General features: G+C 38.2%; 1 protein-coding gene and 1 long non-coding RNA gene across 4 annotated transcripts in view; one reads left to right on the forward strand and one right to left on the reverse strand.

Annotated features, from left to right (window-relative positions):
* The window catches only part of scel (sciellin), a 28963-nt gene extending 18173 nt beyond the window's left edge, over positions 1 to 10790 (reverse strand). For both annotated transcript variants that reach the window (XM_010905689.4, XM_010905688.4), the window contains exons 1-6: positions 10658 to 10790; positions 8222 to 8279; positions 7068 to 7176; positions 1469 to 1531; positions 1135 to 1212; positions 206 to 241 (exon numbers count right to left, since the gene is read on the reverse strand). In XM_010905689.4, coding sequence (XP_010903991.2) covers positions 206 to 241; positions 1135 to 1212; positions 1469 to 1531; positions 7068 to 7176; positions 8222 to 8261 — 326 coding nt within the window. In that variant the 5' untranslated portion in view covers positions 8262 to 8279; positions 10658 to 10790. The remainder of the gene's footprint in view (positions 1 to 205; positions 242 to 1134; positions 1213 to 1468; positions 1532 to 7067; positions 7177 to 8221; positions 8280 to 10657) is intronic.
* A 9757-nt stretch (positions 10791 to 20547) lies between these two features.
* Positions 20548 to 22315, forward strand: LOC106024035. Of its 2 annotated transcripts, none has more exons than XR_001198063.3 (3): positions 20548 to 20796; positions 21474 to 21966; positions 22173 to 22315. It is a non-coding gene; the product is annotated as an uncharacterized LOC106024035 (long non-coding RNA). The 2 variants fall into 2 exon arrangements; XR_001198064.3 differs by lacking the exon at positions 20548 to 20796 and adding an exon at positions 20920 to 21303 and having other exon boundaries at positions 22173 to 22311.
* Positions 22316 to 26034: the final 3719 nt, after the last annotated feature.

The following is a 26034-nucleotide window of genomic DNA, read 5'->3' on the forward strand; positions in this document are numbered from 1 at the left end:
ATTAACCATGTACTACTGATGAAAAAAGACCATAATAAAATAAATTTGATTGGTTTGATCGATAGAAAGACATTTTTCTGGTAAACCAAAAAGAAAAGTAATATACTGTACATTGCCAAGTCATTTTGCCTACTGGGTGCAAACACAGTATTACTGCAACACGTAGAGGTATGAATTCTGTGAGCATGGGAAAAAGCCTACTCACCTGCCCTTGGACAAATCTTCCTGACTTCCACCAAATCTGCAACCAGTCAGAACAGTGTTAGAAAATACATTTTGACATCTTCATGTTGTATAGATATAGACATTGTTTTTTATTTGAAGACAATGGCCCTCATTCACGAAACATTCTCAGAAAAGATCTCAGACTCAAGCGTGGGGAGAGACTTACAATCATCTCCAGGTGTGATTTATGGAAATGTTGCACCTCTTCGAAATTAGCATAGATGTCATCACAAATTGATAAATCTGAAAAAGCCACGTACACAAGAATGCACTGTATCTGTCCTTATTTACATATGACACACCCATAATGTATGCCTAAACAGATAATTTACTATTCGTTATTCTCCTTGACAATATCAGTACAGTTACGGAACACTCTTTTGTGTCTCAGCCCAGAGGTGAGGTCCTTTAGAATAGCAAGCTCTGCATCATTAGGATAACGGCTCAACCCAGAACCACTGGTTTATTTATCCTCATTAGTCCATTTAAGACCTGTTAGTTAATGAAGATTTCAGCCACCAAAATTATAATGACCATTTAAGATCTCCAAGTATGTCAATACTACAGGCCTAAGCGACTTTGGAAAAGCAAGGCAAAGTAAATTTATTTGTCTACTTACATACACAAAGGCAATTCAAACCTTACAAATGCATGAAAAAAATGCTAAATTAACTGAAATAAATAATACATTAATAATACATTCATTGTGAATCAAGCACTATCTATTTTTTTTCTGTTGGTTTACACGGTCTCCAATTAGACGTGAGTTTATAAGAATAAGACAAAGACAATATTGATGAATACCAGCTCTGTCAGTGAAATTATTGTATGATCATTTCAAGATCGTATTTGATTGTACACATGTTTCATGAATGAGGGCCATTGTATGTTGAATGTTGATATTGGTACCTTCTTTGGAGAGCCTCTACAGTGGACTCGGTTTTGGTTATCGGCATCTTAGAGGAATTTGAGTTTGCAGACTCAGCGCTGTGAATAAATATGTTTTATAAACTAAATCAAACAGCTACTATGATTATATTGAATCTTGCATGACAACACAAGTATTTGACCAAAATCTTTCAGTATTGATGCAATGTTTTCATTTAAACTATTTTGACAGTGAGTATTCATTAAAGATCTGTGAAAATTCAAATTGTTTGTAAAGTGCTTTGTGTTTTCATGGAGTTATTTAACTTATATGGGGGGGAAAACAGATACTGTATCAGGAAATGGGAGAAAATACCTGTCAAGAGCATCACTGGACCGGTATTTGTTCAGAACCACTCTGCCAAAGTTGGGATCTTGGCTAGGAGAGAAAAGAAGAGGTTTTCTGTAAGCCACAGCACTGTAACAAACCAAAGGTCATAGCTGCTTTGATTTGACATCAATGACAAAGAAGTACATTTGGTAAGAGAGAGCATAAGATTTTGATGATATTCCCATCTCAACTCCCAGTTTTTAACTTACTTTAACTTACATTATGGCAAGTAATGTACAATTGTACATGATAGCCATCATTTACAATTGTCACATTACTGTAATGTCTAGTTTTCTGTAGAGCCTTATCACATACAATGTATACATTGTACAATATGAGACAAAAACCTGTAAAATGCATCCTAAATATAAACAACTGACTTAGCGAACACCATTTGTGTTTAATATGAGTTATTTTGCATGAAATATATTTTTTACATTGCAGTCTATAAGTATTTGGACAGTGACACAAGTTTTTTTTTTTGGCTCTGTGCTTGAGCACTTTGGATTTCAAATGATACAATGATGGGATTAAAGTCAGGTTTAATTTTCATCTAGATAGGATAAACAATTGAGAAATAACAGAACTTTTTGTACATGCAACCTCCCATTTAAGGGACTAAAATATTTACCCACTTGGTGGGGGAACAGCCCGCCCTTTGGGTAAAACCTATGTGACACAAGACAGATGGCCAGTAACTTACCAAACCCCTTTTTCTTCTATAAATACGAACTGTTCATGTATTTATTTAGAGACTCCTCGGATGATTATGTGCCAAGAGAATTGTGCCAAGAGAATTTTGTCTTTGTACTTTGTAATTGCCATCACACTAGGCTTTAGGCTTAGCGACGTCCCTGGTTCTAGTGATGGAGCCAATCTCATTTCATGCTCGTTCCGTCACGGTAATTTCTTTATACAATGGGTAAATTGCATCATACAAAAACCTATACTTCAATAATACTTCAATATCAGTCATTTGTTGTCCATCATCAACTTTCACCACAGCAAGCTTGGTGTGTCAGCTGACCTACAGCATCATCCAAAAAAAAAAGAAAAAACTCCAGAAAATAGGCAGAGGAAAGTAAAATCAGCAGCCCACAGAGCTAAATCAAAACATTTACCACAAATCTTTTTTAATTAGTCAAAATACCCTATATGCTCCCCAAATCAATCTATTGGTTTTGTTCAATTCACAAGAATTTAACAATATTCCTCCCCCGGGTAGGGCTACAGTGTCGCCGGACCCCCCCGTCTCAGTTCCAAGGTCTTACGCTGCTATACTATTGTGCTGGGGGATTGGGTCAGTTCTCCTTCTCCACTATAAATCGTTGTTGTTATGAGGAATGCATTGTCTGAATTTTCCCAGTCTCCTCCTGTTTTAAACTTTAGGAGGACATGAGGTTCTGGTCCACAACTGCGGAGTACCTGGTTTGGGGGGCCCTTTGCTGTCCCTGTCCTTGTCCATCTGGTCATACTTCTAAATTTAAATAGGCTCTGGATTTAGCCCACATGCATTTATTAATTATTCCAATTGGACTCTTAATATCTCACCCGGCACAGCCAGAAGAGGACTGGTCACCCCTCTGAGCCTGGGTCCTCTCTAGGTTTCTTCCTAAAATTTTGCCTTCTTAGGGAGTTTTTCCTAGCCACTGAAATTCAACACTACTGCTGTTTGCTCCTTGGGGTTTAAGGCCAGGTGTCTCTGTAAAAGCACTTTGTGACAACTGCTGTTGTAAAAAGGGCTTTATAAACAAATTTGATTGATTGATTGATTGACAAGACAAAATAAATGTGCGTGTCGGCCATCAATAATTCATCCTCAGCGTTTCGTGAAGCTTGGACGCTGCCATTGTATGTGATGCAACGCGAGCAGTGTAGCAGCAGTCAATTATTTCAAAGGGGCATTCCATAATGGTTGACGGTTAATGGCAACGCTGCACACTCAATGGCTGCAGTGTTTTTCACAATTAAGTGAACAAGTAAGTTCCTCCATCACGGTAATGTCTTTAATAGGGGTGAATTTGAACATAACCTATACCTCTCCACTTCAACAATCAGTCATTCGCCATCCATCATCAAAATTTGTCGTCTGCTCTTCTCTACTTTTCAAAAAATGCACTCTCTGTAGCAATACTGATGGGAATGCAATGCAATCGAATTGTGTTGTTACACTGTTACAGAAGCTTATACTAAATTTGGACTCAATAAATTGTCTATTTTCTATCAAAGAAATTGTTTAGAAAATGTTTAGGTCTTTAATTATGTTTGTTGAGGTCTTAAAAAATATTGACTTTAAAAATGGTGCAAGAACCCTGTTAAAACACCTGCCCTGGTCCTAAAGCAGTGGTAGTCCTAAAATCTCTCTCAGTTCATCAGATTATCAACATGGAAACTCCTCCCTCTTTTTATGCAAAATCATTACACAATTTCTCACTGCATGCGGTCACTGAGTCAGAGGTGCTGAATGATCTCCTTAAACTGGACCCTAGAAACGATCTTGGTCAACTGGCCCAGATTCCTTCTTCCACCTTTTTAACTTATAAAGGGGAAGATCAAGCTCAACCAATCTGTTATAGGCCAATACCTATCTTGTTGAATCAAGCTAATCCAATCTTTTATAAGCAAATATCTACCTTGCTGGAAAGACTTGACAGTAACCAATTAATTGGTTTTCTTGATGTCTAAAATGTTTTCTCTGATATGCAATCTGGTTTCTGTTGTGGTTTTGAAAAGGTGCTAGAAAAACTTGTCAATAAAAAATGTATTGGTTTTCTTGATGTTTATAATATCCTCTCTGATATGTAATCTGATAATGATTTACTCTCTCCCAACTACCCCAGCCTATGTACTGCATTCAAAAAACAAGTAGGTAATTAGCCAGTTTGAGTGTCTGGGTACTTTCCAAAAAAGTTGAAAAGGAAAGTTTTGAGTGAGGAACAGAAGCGTTCAGTTTGCACTGTTCTCATAATTTTAACCTTTCAGTTCCTCACTCAAAACTTTACTTTTCGACATTTTTGGAAAGGAAAGAAAAAGGTGCAGTGGTCTCTTGATTTTTTCCGGAGCTGTGTGTATGTACATTTATATATACAAAACCAATTCCAAAAAAGTTGGGACACTGTACAATTGTGAATAAACACAGAATGCAATGATGTGGAAGTTTCAAATTTCAATATTTTATTCAGAATACAACATAGATGACATATCAAATGTTTAAACTGAGAAAATGTATCACTTAAGGGAAAAATAAGTTGATTTTAAATTTCATGGCATCAACACATCTCAAAAAAGTTGGGACAAGGCCATGTTTACCACTGTGTGGCATCCCCTCTTCTTTTTATAACAGACTGCAAACGTCTGGGGACTGGGGAGACAAGTTGCTCAAGTTTATGAATAGTAATGTTGTCCCATTCTTGTCTAATGCAGGCTTCTAGTTGTTCAATTGTCTTAGGTCTTCTTTGTCGCATCTTCCTCTTTATGATGCGCCAAATGTTTTCTATGGGTGAAAGATCTGGACTGCAGGCTGGCCATTTCAGTACGAGGATCCTTCTTCTATGCAGCCATGACATTGTAATTGATGCAGTATGTGGTCTGGCATTGTCATGTTGGAAAATGCAACGTCTTCCCTGAAAGACACAACGTCTGGATGGGAGCATATGTTGTTCTAGAACTTGGATATAACTGTCAGCATTGATGGCGCCTTTCCGGATGTGTAGGCTGCCCATGCCACAAGCACTCATGCAACCCCATACCATCAGAGATGCAGGCTTCTGAACTGAGCGCTGATAACAACTTGGGTTGTCCTTGTCCTCTTTAAGTCCGGATGACATGGCGACCCAGTTTTCCAAAGTGAACTTCAAATTTTGATTCGTCTGACCACAGAACACTTTTCCACTTTGCCACAGTCCATTTTAAATGATCCTTGGCCCAGAGAAAACGCCTGCGCTTCTGGATCCTGTTTAAATATGGCTTCTTTTTTGACCTATAGAGTTTTAGCCGGCAACGGCGAATGGCACGGTGGATTGTGTTCACCAACAATGGTTTCTGGAAGTATTCCTGAGCCCATGTTGTGATTTCCATTGTTGTGATTTCCAATGCAGTATCTTTCCTGTATGTGATGCAGTGCCGTCTGAGGGCCCGAAGATCACGGGCATCCAGTATGGTTTTCCGGCCTTGACCCTTGACGCACAGAGATTTTTCCAGATTGTCGGAATCTTTAGATGATTTTATGCACTCTAGTTTATGATAACTTCAAACTCTTTGCAATTTTTCTCTGAGAAACTCCTTTCTGATATTGCTCCACTATTTTTCGCCGCAGCATTGGGGGAATTGGTGATACTCTGCCCATCTTGACTTCTGAGAGACACTGCCACTATGAAAGGCTCTTTTTATACCCAATCACATTTAACTTTTCCGGCCTCTTATTGCTACCTGTCCCAACTTTTTTGGAATGTGTAGCTCTCATGAAATCCACAATGAGCCAATATTTGGCATGACATTACAAAATGTCTCACTTTCAACATTCAATATGTTATCTATATTCTATTGTGAATTAAATATAAGTTTATGAGATTTGTAAATTATTCCATTCCTTTTTTACTCACAATGTGTACAGTGTCCCAGCTTTTTTGGAATCAAACCATTTAGGTAGTGATTGGTGGTTTGATTGTTGTGATAAAGCTAATGTCAATTTACAATGTCTTCTCTGATATGCAATCTGGTTTCTGTTCTGGTTTTGAAAAGGTGCTGGAAAAACATTAAGAAATGTATTGGTTTTCTTGATGTCTATAATACCCTTTCTGATATTTAATCGGGTTTCTGTCCAGGATTTATGTCACTGCAACTCTAAAGGTCTGAAAGGATGTCACCACTGCTCTCGATACAAAGCAATGTTGTGTCGCTATTTTTATTAATTTGGCATTTAGGGCTGCCAAATAGAGTAGACCATTCCCTCCTAGTGATCCGGCTAAGGAGTTTTGGTGTCTGTGGGCAGTCCTTGGCCTTGTTTGCTAATTACCCCTCTCACAGTGTCCAGTGTTTAAAGTTAGAACATCTGCTGTCTGAGCCCCTACCTGTCACCAAGGGAGTACCAAAAGGCTTGATTTTAGGCCCCACAATTTTTTCTATTTACATAAATAACAGTACAGGCAAGTAGGAAGGTCTCACATCCATTTATACAGATTATTATATTCAGCTGGCTTCTTCCCTTAATTTGTGTTTATAACAATGTTTTCTTAGTATCCATCAAGCTTTCTCTCCCTGAAACCTTGTTCTAAACACCTCTAAATCAAAGGTCATGTATTTTGATTGGAAGATTAACCCAGCTCTTCTCGTGGTGATTACTACAGTTGTGGGTTTGGAGCTTCAGCAAGTGAAAAAATACAAGTACAAGAGTTTGGCTAGACAGTACTTCTCTCATCATATTTCCAAGCTACAGGCCAAAGTTAAAGCTAGACTTGGATTGCTTTATTATAATCGGTCATCCTTTACCCTATCTGCTAAGATCACCCTTGCTGTCATCTACAAATAACAATCCTATCCATGCTAGATTTTGAAGATACAAGCATGTTTGAAGTAAGTGTCTTACTCGACTGCTTCGTCTTCCACTGCATTTCTCCTGATCCAACTGTTGTCCTTCAACAGAGACGTCTTCTTCTTGCTATCCTCAATCGCTTGGCTGGGACAGCTGCTTTTAGCTACAACATCACACCAACACACCAAATACAGACAGTCAAACAAAACAAAAACAAAAAACTTATAAACTAATCTTAAAATATTACAATTGACTAAACAAGAATAGAATTGCAGTTTTATTACATAATTATATACATTATGTAATCAACTCATACCTATTTGTTTTCTTAGGGACTGTCTTTGTGTCTGTTTGTCTTTGTCCTGATAAATTCATTATAATCGCAAAGGGCAAGTTACAGGGTTGTGAGCCCTTTTTGAGGTTATCAAACTCTGAAATCACTTGGGTGCATATAGTCAAGCTGAAAAAAAATTGTGCATGGAACAAAAAACTTGCCTAAAGGCCAACAGCCAGGACAATATGTCTTAAAATAATAATCTTTTGACAGTTTCTGTAAACTCCAAACAAATCAAAGAGTGAGATCATCTTTACATGAAAAGATTCTGGTCTCAAAATCATGTTTTAATTATACTTTATACACCAAGAGTGTACCTCAAGCTAGTAATAAAACCAGATTTAAAATCAGATAAAGCAATACCTAGCTGTGCAACCCAGACTGTGACGAGGTGTTGATATAATATGTACTGTATTATTATGTATTAGGTATTGTATTGTGTTCAAGGCCTAATATAAAATAATGTATATTTTATCATTATTATGATAGTTCTGTAAATTAAATTATTATTTTATGTCAACTGTTTTGTATAATTTAGTAATATATATTTTTATATTTTATCCGGCAATACATTATTTCCCATAGGATAAAAAATATAAAAGAAAATCTGTCTTAGTCTTATGAAGACCTATAACTGGTAAATTATTTAACTTTCCAATCGGATGATTCACCTTGGCTGCCAAAGGTGCCTTGTCTTACCTAGTATTAACTCTGGGTTGTAAAAGCCTATTAAGATATATTTTTCTAAAAATATTTTCTTTATTATTCTTTCACATTCAAAATACGTAGTCAGTTTGGCTGTGTGCCTAATTGTTTAAGGTGGCAAAATGTGCAAACTGTACAATTAGTGTTTAAAATGTACGTAGTTACTTACCTGCATTGGGAGAATAAGACGTCTTAGAGACATGAGACATTTTGATATTGTTAAAAATCTGAAAAAAGGTAAATATTTAAGGTGTAGTAATCATCTTATACAGGTGAAGTTATCATTTCATTCACCCAATTTAGTTATACATTACAATACCTATATTGTGATTCAACACAATAAAAAAATTATTGTAATAATGCGGTAATAGAAACATTTAATAAGAGGACCAGGACCATGGCACTATGATTTCTTTTCATATTATGAAACAACTGTTGTAAAAGAGTCATCTATCCAATGTCCATCTATAATGAGAGATTATCCAATATTTATTCACACACAGAAACCCACAATATCCAAGTGAAAAAAAAAAATCGAAAAAACTTAAAATGTATTATAATCGAAACAGTAAGATGATCTATTTGTAAAATTAAAATCCCTCCTTAGAATTTTAATGCAAACTTGCTGGGGTATAACCAACCATTTTCCAGATAAGCTTCAAGCTTCAATCTGTGATCAATTACTGTATAGTGATTTTGATTAGTTTAGAATAAAAGCAGGTATTTTACTTATCCAAATAGGTTATTTTCCTATTTACATTTTTTTAGATGTTTTATTTCACTTAGATATTGTGGGTTAGTGCTTTTCACAAATTCTCAAGAGCTGGCTAGCTAGTGTTTATGGGATTGCAAAAAAAATGGGCCATATGTAGAATTTTTACTTAGGATTATAAGAAAATGTCCTGTTTCTGCAGTACTGCAGTACTGGAATGATAGTGTTTAACATCTATTCACCAGAAAATATTTTGCGTCAATACAAAAGTGCATCCTAAAATGCAGAAACTATTTTAGTCAACAGAAGCCAGAACACCTGCCATTATTCTATTCTAATGGGTTGAGACAATCAACAGGGAAAGGGCACCCATAGGGTGGAACCAGCATGTCTTTGTTGTTGTAACAACTATGCAAACTGTCAGTGCTGTCTAACACCTGATTTGACAGTTAACCACTCAAACCTGTTATTCTGGCTCTGTCCACATAGTGATACACAAACATACCCTCTATGACACACCTTTCCAATACAAATCTTTTGGCAGTAGACAGAGACACACCTTTGGCAGCAAACTGTGCCAAATGCCAGTGCTCTTTAACACCTGACTCATTAGTTAAGCCCTCAAAACTTGTCAATCTGGCTCTTTCCTTATAGTGATACACAGTCACACCCTCTACGACACACCTTTCCAATACAGACCTTTGGCTGCAAATACAGACCTCTGTGTCAATTGCAAAAGGTGTGTTTTGTTGAGGTTGAATAACGTCAGCAAAATTCCTCCAGTCTCATGATAATGATTTACTCTCTCCCAACTACCCCAGCCTATGTACTGCATTCAAAAAACAAGTACGTTATTAGCCAGTTTGAGTGTCTGGGTAGTTTTTTCTGCCAAGATCAATGTTTATATACCACTGTACCTTTTTCTTTCCTTTCCAAAAAAGTTGAAAAGGAAAGTTTTGGGGTCTCATAATTTTAACCCTTCTGTTCCTCACTCAAAACCTTCCTTTTCAACCTTTTTTCCAGAGCTGTATATATATGTATGTACATTTAAATATACATTCTCAAGAAATCAGAAATACTACAACTATTCTATTCAAACCACAAACCATTTAGGTAGTGATTGGTGGATTGATTGTTGTGACAAAGCTAATGTCAATTTACATCCATAAAATCCATAGAATATATGCTGTTGTTTTCCACATTTTTTATGGAAGCTGTGCTGACAAAGAAAATGTATTTTGTATTGTCATCTCTAATGGTTATTGTCATATCTGACAAAAAAAATAGCACAGGAAGTTCTTGGCACAGGTAGTTCTTGGCACAGGTTGATAAATGTACCATTAATAAACAATGTACCATTAATAAAAAATGTTCTATTTCTAAACAACTAGGACAGGAACATATGTAAATTTACACTCAGAGTCTGTTATATTCTTGAGCTTCCCTCGTCAGTCATTCCCTCGTCAGACTGATGCTATGGTTGTAAGTTGAATAAGGGTTAAAAGTGTTACTCCAGTACCATTCATGGCCTATTGAACACATAGTTTATTTGTTGCCAGATTTTAGTTTTGAGTAGTAACTGTGCAAATCAGAGGATTTGAACTAGGAGAAGATAATCTAAAATGTCAAATATCTGTTTTGTAACAGTTAAACTTACAAAAATGTACATTAATGTAACGCAATGGCACTATAATTCAGTATGGCACTGGATTATAGCAGATCATTATCATGACAGAACTCTCAGAAATTGACATGAAATGCCCTCACAAGCACATTCACACATCCAGATCCTTTTGTGAATTCAACAAACATTATCTATATACAACAGACTATGTTACTAAAAACAACTCATAACAGTACAAACAAGTTCTCTCTGCATTTGTCTTTACTTACCTCCAACCTTCTTTTATCTTGCAGAGTCAAAAATTACTTTGCTGACAGCGTCTCCTTTAAGTGACAGTTATTCAAAAGATTTACTGGTTACTCTTACATGTCTATTAGTAACAAGTGTGTTAACACCCCTTTCTTTATCTCTTTATTCCTCTGTTATTGACCAGGGATGGGACGTCAAACAGGCAAAAGCCACCTGAAGGTGTGGCCTCAAAAAACATATCTCTACCTCCCTTTCTCGTTATTATGGCATTCGGGATTGGAGTTGTACAGACAATGGAACAAGCTAGGTCAAGCACAGTAGAAGTATCAGAAACATTGCCCCACAGTGTGTGTTGTCTATTATTATAATATTTATATGATACAATATATTTAAAAACCAGTCATAATCTTAAGTACCTTTATTTACAACATTTTATGACACAGGAACAATAGATACCAGATTTATTTTGGAGTGAACTGGTAGTATTTCAAGATGGCCCCATGTTCTCATGAGATGTTGCTCACAAACCCCAAGACTTGTGCAAAGGCTTCTTACCAGTAGTGGATTCTTTGCTTTGAATTGCACTAATAAGCAGCGGAGTCCTCTATAAACTGTTTTTATTCAGAACTATTCAAAGTCACAACAGTTGATCACAGATGAAAATTAATTAGCTTGATTTGTGATATGGAAGGTTATTTGTTAAATCACCACAAGTTGGAAATTGTAATTCTAAGGAGGGATTGTTAATTTATCCAAATAGGCTATTTTACAGATTTCATTTTTTTAAATATATTTTTTTATTCATTTAGAATTTTATTTCACTTTGGATATTGTGCGTTAATGTCTGTAAATAAACACTGAAAAAGTCTGATGTTATAGTAAACACTGCTATGCAGAAGAATAGGCAGAGTTGCTTAAACCTGGGTGGAGTTACCTAAACTTCAACCTCGCATATATCTCTTCTTCCCAGTGGTGGAACAAATCATAGTGTATTTAAATTACATCATATTAGGCACATACAGTACTTCAGAGGATTTATATAATACATAGGATATGGTCTGGTGCCTTACTGATTTTTACATTAGTCATTACAATGTTCACTGGAGACATGCTGCATCCTGGCTTGTTTTAGGTCCTCCATCATCATCCCAGTCCCTAAGAAGCCAAGGATCACAGGCATTAATGACTTCAGACCTGTTGCCCTGGTTATGAAGTAATTTGAGCGCCTTGTACTGTTCCACCTCATGACCATCACCGACCCTCTACTAGATCCATAGCAGTTTGCCTACAGATCCAACAGGTCTGTGGATGACGTGGTCAACATGATTTAGTTTCATCCTCCAGAATCTGGACTCCCCTGGAACTAACGCCAGAAACCTGTTTGTGAACTTCAGTTCCACATTCAACACCATAATTCCTGCTTTGCTCCAGGACAAGCTATTTCAACTGGGAGTGCCTGAGTCCACATGCAGGTGGATGATAGCCTTCCTGTCCAACAGGAAGCAGCACGTGAGGCTGGAGAAGCACTTGTCCGACCCACTGACCACCAGCACTGGTTCCCCCCAAGGCTGTCCTGTCCCCCCTACTCTTCTCCCTCTAGACAAACTGCTGCACCACCAGTCACCACTCTGTCAAGCTCCTGTAGTTTGCAGATTACACCACCCACATCAGACTTATATTCAGATGGAGATGAATCCGCCTACAGGTGGGATATTGACCATCTGGTGTCCTGGCACAGACAGAACAACTTGGAGCTCAACATCATAAAGACTATGAGGTTGATAGTGGACTTAATGTGAAGCCAAGCTGCCCTTCCCCCCATTGCCGTGGATAGCTCCCCTTTCACTTTCTGGGCACCACCATCACCCAGGATCTCAGGTGGGAGCTGAACATTACCTCGCTTACAAACAAAGCACAGCAGAGGATGTGCTTCCTGCGACAGCCAAAAAAGTTCAACCTGCCAATGACTATTTCTGCACTGCCATCATAGAGTCCATCCTGATCTCCTCAGACCCGTCTGGTACACTGCAGCCACGGCCAAAGACAAAGGCAGGCTGCAACACACCATCTGCTCTGCAGAGAGGGTGATTGGCTGCAATCTGCCGTCTCTACACAACCTACAGACCTCCAGGATCCAGAGGCAAGCGGCAAATATTGGGGCTGATCCCTCTCACCCCTGAAATGGAATATTCAGTGCTCTCCCACCTGGCAGAAGGCTGAGGTCTGTCAGGACCAAAACCTCCCACCACAAGAACTGTTTCTTTCCCATAGCAGTAGGCCTCATGAACATGCCCCTGGAACCAAATTTACTATAGCCTTCTCCCAACATATACAGACAACCCTCAACTGGACAAATCTATAACCCCTCCCCACATACATGAACAACCCTCAACTGGACAAAATGTTGCACCTTACATACTTTTCAATTATTTTTAGTACAGTCTACAATTTTTCATGCACAGTCTACAATTTTTATTCTCAGTCCACTATTCTTATGTGGCTTTACTTAACATTTTCCTTTTGTATTAATTGTTGCACCAACAGCCAGAACAAATTCCTTGTTTGTTGTGAAACTTACTTGACAATAAAACTCTCTGATTCTGAAGTGTTTCCCCCATATTCAAAATTGAAAATCCATCAAGGAGGAGCAAATGAGTTCAATTGGCAAATATGTTCCTTGTGAGGAAATTGACTTATCCACCATTTTATTTGTCTCTATGTCAAACAGAGTAAGGGGCATGAGCTTGCGAAGTTGTCTGGTTCAATATCACCCCTTTGTGGTTAGTAGGAAAATGCTTCCACACTGTATGTCCTTTCAAGGTTCTGAGCAAGTGTACTGAGGTGGATTTTAATACGACTAACGGTTTCTCAATAATATGCTTATATGTTCAAAACCACACCCACTTTAAGATTTATTGGTCAATAGCAGCCACATTTTCTGACATTTTGGCTCAGCTTATACACTCACCTAAAGGATTATTAGGAACACCTGTTCAATTTCTCATTAATGCAATTATCAAATCAACCAATCACATGGTAGTTGCTTCAATGCATTTAGGGGTGTGGTCCTGGTCAAGACAATCTCCTGAACTCCAAACTGAATGTCAGAATGGGAAAGAAAGGTGATTTAAGCAGTTTTGAGCGTGGCATGGTTGTTGGTGCCAGACGGGCCGGTCTGAGTATTTCACAATCTGCTCAGTTACTGGGATTTTCACGCGCAACCATTTCTAGGGTTTACAAAGAATGGTGTGAAAAGGGAAAAACATCCAGTATGCGGCAGTCCTGTGGGAGAAAATGCCTTGTTGTTGCTAGAGGTCAGAGGAGAATGGGCCGACTGATTCAAGCTGATAGAAGAGCAACTTTGACTGAAATAACCACTCGTTACAACCGAGGTAGGCAGCAAAGCATTTGTGAAGCCATAACACGCACAACCTTGAGGCGGATGGGCTACAACAGCAGAAGACCCCACCGGGTACCAATCATCTCCACTACAAATAGGAAAAAGAGGCTACAATTTGCATGAGCTCACCAAAATTGGACAGTTGAAGACTGGAAGAATGTTGCCTGGTCTGATGAGTCTCGATTTCTATTGACACATTCAGATGGTAGAGTCAGAATTTGGTGTAAACAGAATGAGAACATGGATCCATCATGCCTTACCACTATGCAGGCTGGTGGTGGTGGTGTAATGGTGTGGGGGTGTTTTCTTGGCACACTTTAGGCCCCTTAGTGCCAATTGGGCATTGTTTAAATGCCATGGCCTACATGAGCATTGTTTCTGACCATGTCCATCCCTTTATGACCACCATGTACCCATCCTCTGATGGCTACTTCCAGCAGGATAATGCACCATGTCACAATGCTCGAATCATATCAAATTGGTTTCTTGAACATGACAATGAGTTCACTGTACTGAAATGGCCCCCACAGTCACCAGATCTCAACCCAATAGAGCATCTTTGGGATGTGGTGGAACGGAAGCTTCGTGCCCTGGATGTGCATCCCACAAATCTCCATCAACTGCAAGATGCTATCCTATCAACATGGGCCAACATTTCTAAAGATTGCTTTCAGCACCTTGTTGAATCAATGCCACATAGAATTAAGGCAGTTCTGAAGGCGAAAGGGGGTCAAACACAGTATTAGTATGGTGTTCCTAATAATCCTTTAGGTGAGTGTATATCTTTTACAGACCATGGTTTATTGAAGCCAAATATCAAAGGACGTGAAGATCAGACATTTGGTGCTACAGGAATTTTGTTAAGTGTTTTTCACAAAATCCTAAATGGCTGAAAATCCAATATGATGAACTTTGAGCCCTAATTAGAGAAATGTTCATTTTAAGGAGATAGACCTACGTACCAATTTTCATGACTCTAAGTCACATAGGCTGAGCGTGATGGGGTTTTGAATTTGGACACTTGGAGGCTAGTTACAGCACCATCATGAGTCTGATTTGAATACCACTGCACCAGATGTTGTGGCCATTGGGCCTGTATTAGCATACAGCCTTTTCTGGCCATTTTATCTCACAGGAATTTGCAAAAAGGACATGAAAACGCTGTGATGATAATAATAATAATAATTGAAGCTGCAATCAGCATTGAGTGTGTTTTAGCATTCAGCTGCTATTGGCCTTTTTTCACACTTGTGCTTTGAGAGATCCATGTGAACCCTCTATTCATACATTCTCAAAATAAAGCATGAAGGATGTTTCTTGTCCAATGATGCCCCCCATGTGGCTAAATTGAGCCATATTTCATATATTAGCTAGATGGATTACTCTTATTATATGTGCCAAAAGTAAATCACACTCAGTGATACAGATAAACAAATAATGCCATCTGGCTATTATGGTGCCACCTTGTGGTAAAATGTAATTTACTTGAATACCTTACATCGTAATAATGTTGTGGATGTGTACATCAAATGATTTTATCACATGAACTGTCTGATTTATATAAATATCTGTGAAACCACACCCACTTGTTTATTATGTTTTTTGGTCAATAGCGACCACATGTACAGAACTTGGTCTATATAAGCCAGATATCAAATTGACGTGAAGATCAGACATTTGTGCAATAACAGTTTTGTTTTAAATGTTTTTCAAAAAAATCTAAAATGGTGGAAAATCTAATATGGCGAACTTTGAGTCCCATTGGCAAATATTATCCTTGTGAGGAGATGGACTTATAGAACAAACTTTCATAAATCTAAGACACAGGGCATGGGTGTGTCCTAGACTCACCCAACTTATTGTGGGAAGCTGGTGGAAAAATTTTACCCTAGTCAAACAATTTAAAGGCAATGCCTTTTAGAAATGATTCTCTCTAATTTCACATTCTAAAAAAAGTGGTGATCCTTACTGACCTAAGACAGGGAGTTTTTACTAGGATAAAATGTCAGAAATTGTGAACAACAGAGTTTGGGCTAAATGTCGGACTTCAACTGTATGCACCATATGACAAGATACATCACTAACGAGCTGCAGGCTAAGCAACAAGATTAAAGGCTAAACTCAATTGCTTCATCCCCCAACCTGTGAAAATACTGAAACCAAGACAGTAGCCAGTCAAGAAGTCACTGGGGCAACAAATGTACACTACTATTTAAACATTTCTACACAGCGACTCATTCAAGGTTATTTCTTTATCTTTACTACTTTCCTCATTCTAGAACAAAAGTGAAGACATCAAAACAAATATCACATATGGAATCATGTAGTAACCAATAAAGTGTTAAACAAATCAAAATACATTTATATTTTCGATTCTTCATAGTAGCCACAAATCAAAATACATTTATATTTTAGATTCTTTGCCTTGATGACAGCTTTGCACACTCTTGGCATTCTTTCTACTGGCTTTATAAGGTAGTCACCTGGAATGCTTTTCCAACAAAACAAAAAAAAACAGTCTTGGAGGAGTTCCCTTATAAGCTAAGCACTTACTTGGCTGCATTTCCTTCACTCTGTGGTCCAACTCTTTCCTAAACATCTCAATTGGTTTGAGGTCCCGTGATTGTGGAGGCCAGGAGAGAGATTTAGTATACGGCACCCAAAGTCAGAGTGATTTATTGCTTTCACCTTTGTCAGCTGTGTGTTGTGAAAGAATTATGAAAATCATTTTTTAATGGTTGTTAATTTATGACCGGATGTTAACAGTTGTTTTTTCCGGGGTTTCATGTCCGTTTGGTGGGAGCGGTTAATAAAAATGTTTTATGGTTATGTTCTTCTGCGTTAGTCTTGAGATGAAAGATGGAAAGGAGCAGAGCAAAGGATGGGTAATCTTTTTTTTCTTCCTGGGGCTTCCTTCTCAGGGATGAAAGGGTGTTGGGTTTCTTGAGATGTGTAAGGGCGGTTGAGCAGTTACCGTGGGGTTCATTCTCTGAGAGTCCCAAATAAATAAGAGGTAGACTTCTGGTTTGCAGTTGAATTAGTTTTATTTAGTTCAAGATGGCATCTGTGCTTACACCTGTGACAACATAGACAATAGATACGTTCCAGAAATATATGATGCACCAAAGAAGCGTTTTCTTAATGTGTATAGAACACCGTTAGATTCTGTCAATTTTTGATCCATGAACAAAATTAATGCAAAAAGAAGTCAGGGGAGAGCCATATTTATTCAGCATGAGGCTACAACGTTAACTTTCTAGTTCTCTCATTTTTCTCTCCAATAATTACAAGTCAACACAGTCCTTTATGCCAATACACATATTTCTTACGTTCCAGAAATATATGATGCACCAAAGAAGCGTTTTCTTAATGTGTATAGAACACTGTTAGATTCTGTCAATTTTTGATCCATGAACAAAATTAATGCAAAAAGAAGTCAGGGGAGAGCCATATTTATTCAGCATGAGGCTACAACGTTAACTTTCTATTTCTCTCATTTTTCTCTCCAATAATTACAAGTCAACACAGTCCTTTATGCCAATACACATAGTAGGCGGTCAGTGATTGTCAGACATCTACATGCTTTGTAAGTAGGAAAAGCTGCAAAATCGGCAGTGTATCAAATACTTGTTCTCCCCACTGTACAATCCCCACTGTACACCAAACAAAGCAAAACATGGCAAAGGCAAAACTTCCAGGTTAACAACAACCTCGATCAAATACACAAATATTCCACCAAGGAATACAAAATGCAGCCAATCGGAACCCTTGTGCACAGGGAATACCAAATAGGAACAATGCATTTACTAGGTCGACCACAACCAGATATTGACAAATGCCCGGGACTCGGGTCACTATCTCATACAGAACAAGCACAACTTCATTAACTCTACTATTCGCCAAAACACAAACTGACCAACAACTTTGGCGTTTTACAGGAGCAATCCCTACTCCTTCCTACAGTCTCTTAAATTGGTGGACATATAGATCTGTGAGGACCCGTGAGTGTAACAAGTGGTCGTGCCCTACCACACGGATACGTAACGGTAACCTCACAGCTCCGGTTAGCTGTCGGAAACAGGTTCGCTCCCCCCATGTCGCCGGAATTCAATCCGAGGACGTCTCACTGCTAACCCACCAATCTCACCTACCTACAATACAGGTCGTATGAGGAGAAATAGGGGCTCAATTCCCTTACTGTCGAAAAACAAACAAGACATCTTTCTCGCATTTCACACAGACAGTTGCACAGAAACCAGAATCCTGCACGAATCGCCCCGCAAAGACAGCATGGGAGTGTCTTTCGATTCTTTTCTGAACCCGCGTAGACTCTCCCAACATGTCCAAAGCAGAGCATAACGGCCTCCAGACGGCCTCCAGACGGCCTTTTGCATCACCACGTTCACAACAAAAAAGGTCCATAGAGCGAAATGAGTCGGGGGCTATCTCGGTCACCAGCGGGGTTGGCTACGTCTATGGCAGGTAAAAAGGGACTTAGGGACTAATAAATTATTGTGTATATGTCTAAACGGGTATGCACCCATATATACATGTTCCTATACCTGTATACATGACACATCAGTATACACGTTCAGTCGACTGTCATAGACGACCTACCCAGACGACTGAACGCACGTATATACACGTGTAGATATTATCCCGTACAGTAGAGGGGGAGTAACCCGGGGATTTCTAGTCTGTACAAACAGATAGAACACCTCCAAAGGTTAGTTTTTCTGCAAAAATATCGGTGAGTAAAGGTAGTCTTTCATCTAGCTAAAACCACCAAATTTTTGGTCAATTAGTTTTGTACTTTTTTTTTGTATTATTGTCTTTGCTATGCGGTTTTCTCTGTATGAGTTTTAACACAAGCGAGACTGGATGGCTAGTTAAAACCACAGACAACAACTTCAAATCTCAGTCATTAACGTTTTTTATTAGTATATTTTGCCTCTTTCTTACAGGTTTCCCATGAAGAACCTATTTTATTTCACCCTTTTCTGTAAACAGGACTTATTTCTACCTGTAATGTGTAGCCTATATACTTTATTTTTCAGTATTGTAAATATCATTTGAATGTACATTGTAAATAAGGAAATAAATCTCTACATTGTTTTCATTATTTTTAATTTCACCCTTTTCTGTTTTATAAAATCAATAACTTTATTTAAATAACAACTGTAGAATTCTAGCAAGCTATGACCATGTAGTCTTACATGGTCATCATAAATATGCCATAGCGCAAACTTGGCAAGAAGCGCGGATAAATAAAACAAAAAGCATGTTGTGCGTGTAAAATCAGACATATAGCAGGTTGTCATTTTTTCATGCCCTGGCTAAAGAAATATTAAGTTATTTATTTGGGATTATAATTGGCTGTTTTAAATAAGTCTCAAAATTGTGCTAATATAGGCCTACTGTCAAAATGAATCGCAGCTCCAGTCATCCTTCATGTCAGTATATGTTTCTGGCGACAATAAACACACATTTTGTGAAATAGCCTATAAGTAATATTTGTATGGTAAAATATGTGCTGGTAAATAAATAGGTTTGTTGCATTACCGTGCCACACAACTTTGCGATAAACTTAGCATAGATCAATAGAAATATATTTAAAATAAATATTCTTACCAAGCTATTAGCTATGTTTTATGCCATTCCTAAACAAATGTCGAGTCACAACGTGGTTTAATTGTGTTTATGGATATCTCAAATCGATTTAACAGACTAACAGTGTGATAGGATACTCTGTCAAACATTAATCAGAATTGCTCAGGTCTCGGTTTCAAAATCTAGCCTAACTTTGTGCTAGAATAATCAAGGCTCCACAAATAGTAATTCCATAACCATTTGGAAACTATTAACCCCATCCCTATTATTTTATTTTCCATTCAATTCTAACAGTTAAATATGCATTGACTCTAGTATGAAAAAAATAATATTTGAACAATAGATGAAATAAAAAATATGCTAGCCTATATAACACACTTTTGAAATATATTTCCTTCAAATAAAATCATGTTTTAGTTTAGCTTATAAACTGCTTGACCAAATTCAGCAACATATTTTACTGTCAGAATGGGTCTATATAGAATGGGAAAAATGTTTAGCCATCAAGTTCTTGTAGCAAGAGTCAACACAGGGTTGTTCCCTTGAAGTATATTATAACAGACAAGATGTCCCTTAACTGTAGGCTACACTGAATAAAATACTGTATAAAAACGCACTAAACTTGCCAAACCACCTTCCGGTGTATGGTTCAGCCTTCTTTAGAATAAAAATCCACAAAAGATCAGCACCCTCTACAGGATTATTGAATAAATACATACACGTATTGAAGGCCAAGTGAGTCAAAAACATAACAAATTACGGCGTCACATGTCGTCCAATGACACGCAAAATATGCCGTTCCCCAATAACTACCATCCAAAATGCCATTCCCCCAGTAAATGGCAGTCCAAAACGCAGTTTGTGACGCCGTCCAAGTGCTGCAATAAGCGCCGTCATTTACAGCATCTTCACTCACTCATGTCGCCGTCTAAAGCGCCATTGCTCCTGTACTACACGGCATTTGCGACGCCTTTGTTGATGTCAATAAGCGCTGTAACTTACAGCGTTCTGTATCACTTTGGTTTGGTTTCCATTTCATATTTGGATTTTGCATCAATCACATGGCTAGATTTCAACCAATCGCTGAAGAGAACAACTTTGAAACACGGAAAAATAACAAGAACCGCAGCAAGTAAAACTGCACTATCTGTAAGTATGTTGCCTGTTGGACATGTTCTTATGACTTTGGCTTACTAAATGTAATAAGATTGTTTTACTAGCTAGATGTTGTGTTAGTAATGAAGCTAAAATGACATTTTCACTTTGAAGCTCTACATCTACATCTAACACTTCGAAGCTCTACATCTAACTACAAGCTTACTAGCTTGATGGTTACTGCGAGTGGCTTTAATTGTTTTATAATCAAGCAGGTAGATTGTCTAGTGTGCGCTTCCTTGTATACTGAAGCCTCGTTCACACCAGACACGGCATAAAATTACCGTACAGTAATTTAACGCAAACATCGCAGTCAATCTACGCAAAAAACGCAATCAATCTTCCGCATCTTCATAACCAGTATCGCAAAGATGGAGGAGAGCCTCATTTTGCTAGTGTCTAGCCACCCTTGTTTGTATGACACTACCTCGGACGTTTACCGAGACCTAAATGTTAAAAATGCTGCGTGGAAAAGTGTAGCCATGCAAGCAAAGATGCCAGGTTTGTAGAGTTGTGAAATTCTTATTTTGTTATGCTAGCAACAGCAGCTCTTGTTTGTCACGTAACGTTGTATAGGCTAACCTGCTAGATGTGGTAGAGAGCTAGAGAAAGTATGAGTAATCAACACATTTAAAGTGCATAAGATAAATATATATTTTTTTCACTATTAGAAGACGACTGTAGGAAGAAATGGAGAAACCTCAGGGACAGATACATAAAAGAGAAAAGAGCAGAGAAGGAGAAAAAGAGGAGTGGGGCTGCAGCCAGCAGCCACCGTCCTTGGCGGGGAGGAGAGAGGAGAGGAGAGCAGAAGAGCGGAAGATGAGATTAGAGAAGAGAACATTGAGCTAGAAAATGTTACTGTCCATGAGGAACCCATGTCTGATGAAGACTCATCTTCAGCCACAAGCTCTTCACAAGCTACCAGACCCAGACCCCATACACGGAGGCATCGGACAGGACAAGCCACCCCCAACATGACGCCATTTCAGCAGCGCCTCCTGACTGCCATTGAGGTAGAAGCCACCATTCCACCAAGACCCGATGATGAGGATGAGCTTTTTGCTAAAACCATCGTGCCCTCACTAAAAAGACTACCAACACAGAAGAAGGCTTATGTAAAAATGCAAATTCTCCAGCTGCTTTATGATGCAGAATTTAATTGTAAGTTATACGTTGACACACAATATCAGAAATACAGCCCTGGGAAAATATTAAGAGACCACTTCACGTTTTTTGTTAGGAAAAGAGCAAGAAAAGCAGTCTCTGAATTCTTTCCAGAGCTGTATTTTTTAATACTACAACTACAGAATATTATTCTGTGTACATGTTTTCTAGTGCAATCTAATTTTTATTTTTTGTAATTGCAGAGATTATATGAAAATATGACGTCCCAGGATTTCCTTCTACATGGTGCAACTGTTCCAGCCCTGCATCACACCCACCCACACACACACACACACACATAGAACCACATCACATAAACTCATTCAATAAAGTGCTTTTTTGGAAATGCTTGTTTATTGTTGAAATTACATTGATATTCTGTTAATAATAGTTATAATTAATTTTGTACAAATAAATGGTTGTTCAGTATTCCCCAAAGAATTTGTGTGGTACTGTGGAGGAGGATGGTCATAGATTGGTCACACCACTTTGTGTTGCCATGGGACTGCACCAGTTGGAGAAAAGAAGTAGGTCGTCAAGGTCTCCCTCACTTTATTCGCCTCCCTGGTGGCAATAGTTTGCATCGACAACTGCCAAGAGGACAATAGAATAGGTTCCTTTATAATTGAAAAATTGGGACCCAGAACATGGCGGAGCCTGGATCACCACATGCTTCCCATCTATTGATCCGAGACAGCGAAAGTTCCACTTCTCCTGGAATTCTTCCGCAATTGCTCTCCAGTCTTCCTCCTTGGGGACAGGCATGTATTCATGAACTAGTCCATCCCAAATGGCTTTCGACACTGTGGACACAATGTTTGACACAGTGGACCGACCAACACGGTAGCTGTATGCAATGGTACTGTAGGAGTCACCAGTAGCGAGAAATCTGCAAAGGAAAAAAAAAGATTAATTGGATGCGAATAGGATATTATGAGCCAGTAGTCCTATTGAGCACATTTTGTAGCAAAATGCACTTGTATATACATGTCAGGATAAAAGGTAAAAGTGTATGCTAAACGGCATAAATTATCTCAATTTATTTTAAGATATTATATCACCCAGAATAAATTAATAAGACAACACAGATTGTGAATTCACCAATGTACAACAAAGACTCAATGTAGTTGAAGGGCAATAAGTAAATATCAATACGTTAGCAGTAATTCTCATTCATGTGTGTACATTAACATAATTGTACAATTCCCCAGAATGTAACCCTTTTGTTATATCCATCTATTTTAAATGAACTGGTTGACATTCATGTAGAATTGCCCAGTTGTCATGAAGTGCTTATACATACACCGTATACGCTATATTGAGAAAAAGCAATGCAGATGTAGAATCTCAACTAACCGAAGACAAATGGCCAGCCGTTCAGCTGGACTGATGGGCGCGCGGTAGTTTGTCTCCATCCGTGCGATTTTAGCTCCGATCTTGCAGAGCAACAGGTCGAACTGGCCCCGATCCAGCCGAAAGTAGGTCTGGAACTCCACCCCAAACAAGCGTAGTTCCGTGACCAGCTGATGGTACTCTCCATGCTGCGTTCTACCCTGTAGCAGTGGGTGGACCCAGAATGATCTGGGGTGCCGCTGGACACACCTGTCCTCTAGCAAGGCGATGAGCAGAAGCTTTCTCAGTTTAGGTTTCATTGTAGTAGATGAAATGAAAACGTCATCCAGGCTGTATATATATATATATTTTCCCTCAAATATGTTTTAACCAATCAGGTCTAGGATATGTCCCGCTGAAATATTTAGCGTTTCAAACTTTGATCTGGTAGGCTATTAGCTACAAATAATTAATGAGCTGTCAAATCTATTTTGCGATCCCATAAACCCGTAATTGAAAGCTACATATTAGCTCTTCTTCGGTGGTACATCAACTTCCGTTTCTGATACCGTACGGCAAAACACCGCACAAGTTGGAAAGTTTCAACTCATGCGACACACCTGCCGTACCGCAACCAAATCTGGCCGCGTACGGTAGATTCCGCCGGAACGCATAAAGATTGCCGTGTCTGGTGTGAACGAAGCTTAACAGGCTGTGTGCAAATGCATACACTGCTTTTAGGTGTTGTGCAGAACGTTCTGTGTTAAATTTAGTGTATGTCACCTTCATGAACAAGGGAAAGCTGGCATTAGCTAGCGAGATAACTAGTGCCTTTAGTTATGACTGTTAGTTATTGCCAATGGCTTTTCTGTCTTGGTTGGAATACTATCCATGTTACACGGCTTTAGGAAACATGGTTGTGTATGGCCTGGTAACAGCAAAAAGTCAGTTTTAGAATTCAGAGATACAAAGTTTTTCCTGACAGTTCTGTAATATCTCTTCCCTACTCTTGGTTTTAGGTATTGTGCTGAACATTCTGTGTTAACATTGTCATTACATTCATGAAGTAGGTAAAGCTAGCTTTAGCTAGCTAGCCAAGTACGTCACAATGGCTTTTCTGTTGGTTTACTGTCTTAGTTGCAATAGTACCCATGTTACATGGTTTTAGGGAACATGGTTGTGTGTATGGCCTGGTAACTAAACATCCAGCAAAAAACAGCCTGTTTTAGAATTCAGTGATTCACGCTTTCATATACATCTGTCAGGAGGACCATCAACATACAAACCAACTTCCTGGACATACATGTTTGAGTCATTGGCCCTTTGGATGGTGAAAAAGAACTTTGAGGAAAGTTTCTTCTCAGTGACATTGAACCAGGGAAGTTCTTCCATTCCCCAATCCATTCCAAACAGGAGACTGCTCCCTTAAATCTCATGACAGTGTATTTAATGACACACACAACTACTTGGGATTTTTAACAGGATGCATTGGCCACACAGAATCAATACTGTCTTCACAACTATGGGCATTGGAACTTAAATCATTAGAATCAACTAACAGGCATGTGGGTCTCGGATGTAAATAGTCAAGGCAATGTCTTGTTGTTATACTGTTTAGAGATGTTAATACAATTCTTAATGTTGTCAAGTAAACAGTTCCAGAATAAAGTATTGCTGAAATAGGGGACAGCTCTCTCTGCATTGCTCCTGAATATTGAACACAGTAGAAGCAATCCCCAGGTGTTGATATGTAAGAACAAAATGTTGGCGTCTTTATCCTGAGACTTAATTCTGTCTGCTGCACATCTTCAGATCGGCAGATGACGTGACGCGTGTTTTTTGTGTAATTAAGTGTAAATGTTTACTGAACTGCATTTCTCAACTAAAACAACACTTGCCAGTGGGGCATAGAACATCATTTTATTTCAGTATTATGATTTTGGGACGTAAAATGTATTTGGTGTTGTTCATATTTCAAGGTAATTAGCAAAATGTCCTGCGGTGTGACTGTAACATTGATGACTCATCAAATGTAAATATTAATCAAATAAAGCAGATATGTTTGGAGCAGCTAATAAATGCTTTGGCATTATTTTGTATGTATTTACTTGATTAACTTATGTTTTCAAAATGATAAAAAATGACTCAAATAATATTTACAGTACATTTAGTTTTGAAACACAAATGGTGTCCTGCAGTGTGACATAGGATATTAGATTTTTGTACTGGCAGTTACATGGACAGCCATAGGGGTCTTTTAATCAAGCCCCCTACCAGGGAATTCCCCAGATGTTTGGATGATCTAAGGAGGGAAAAAGCTGAGTGTTAATCTCTTATTAATTTGATAAATTTCATCATTTCTGTCAGACCATGAACGTGTCCATTTTTGATAGTCCTGTGGTGTGACTGATCTAGTTCGAGAAAAAAAAAAAAAAAAAAAAAAAAGATTCATATTCAGGTTTAAAACAATGAATTTATTCAGTTACTGTAAGGCCCAAGATCAGTCTTGTATAGCAATGACTCAAAATGGCCGCAAAGGTGAAAGAGTCCTGTGGTGTGACAGCCCGTCCTGTAGTGTGACATAATTAAGTCAGATGTCTAGCTAGATTCTTGTCTGTTATGCTTGCTATATTAAACATAAATATATCTCTGTCTCTCTATATATATTAAACAAATATTGTAAATATTATATATAATATACCTATATTATACATATATTAAACAAATATATAT

The sequence above is a fragment of the Esox lucius genome, chromosome 16 (genome assembly GCF_011004845.1).
Source record: "Esox lucius isolate fEsoLuc1 chromosome 16, fEsoLuc1.pri, whole genome shotgun sequence".
In the NCBI taxonomy this organism is placed as follows: domain Eukaryota; kingdom Metazoa; phylum Chordata; class Actinopteri; order Esociformes; family Esocidae; genus Esox; species Esox lucius.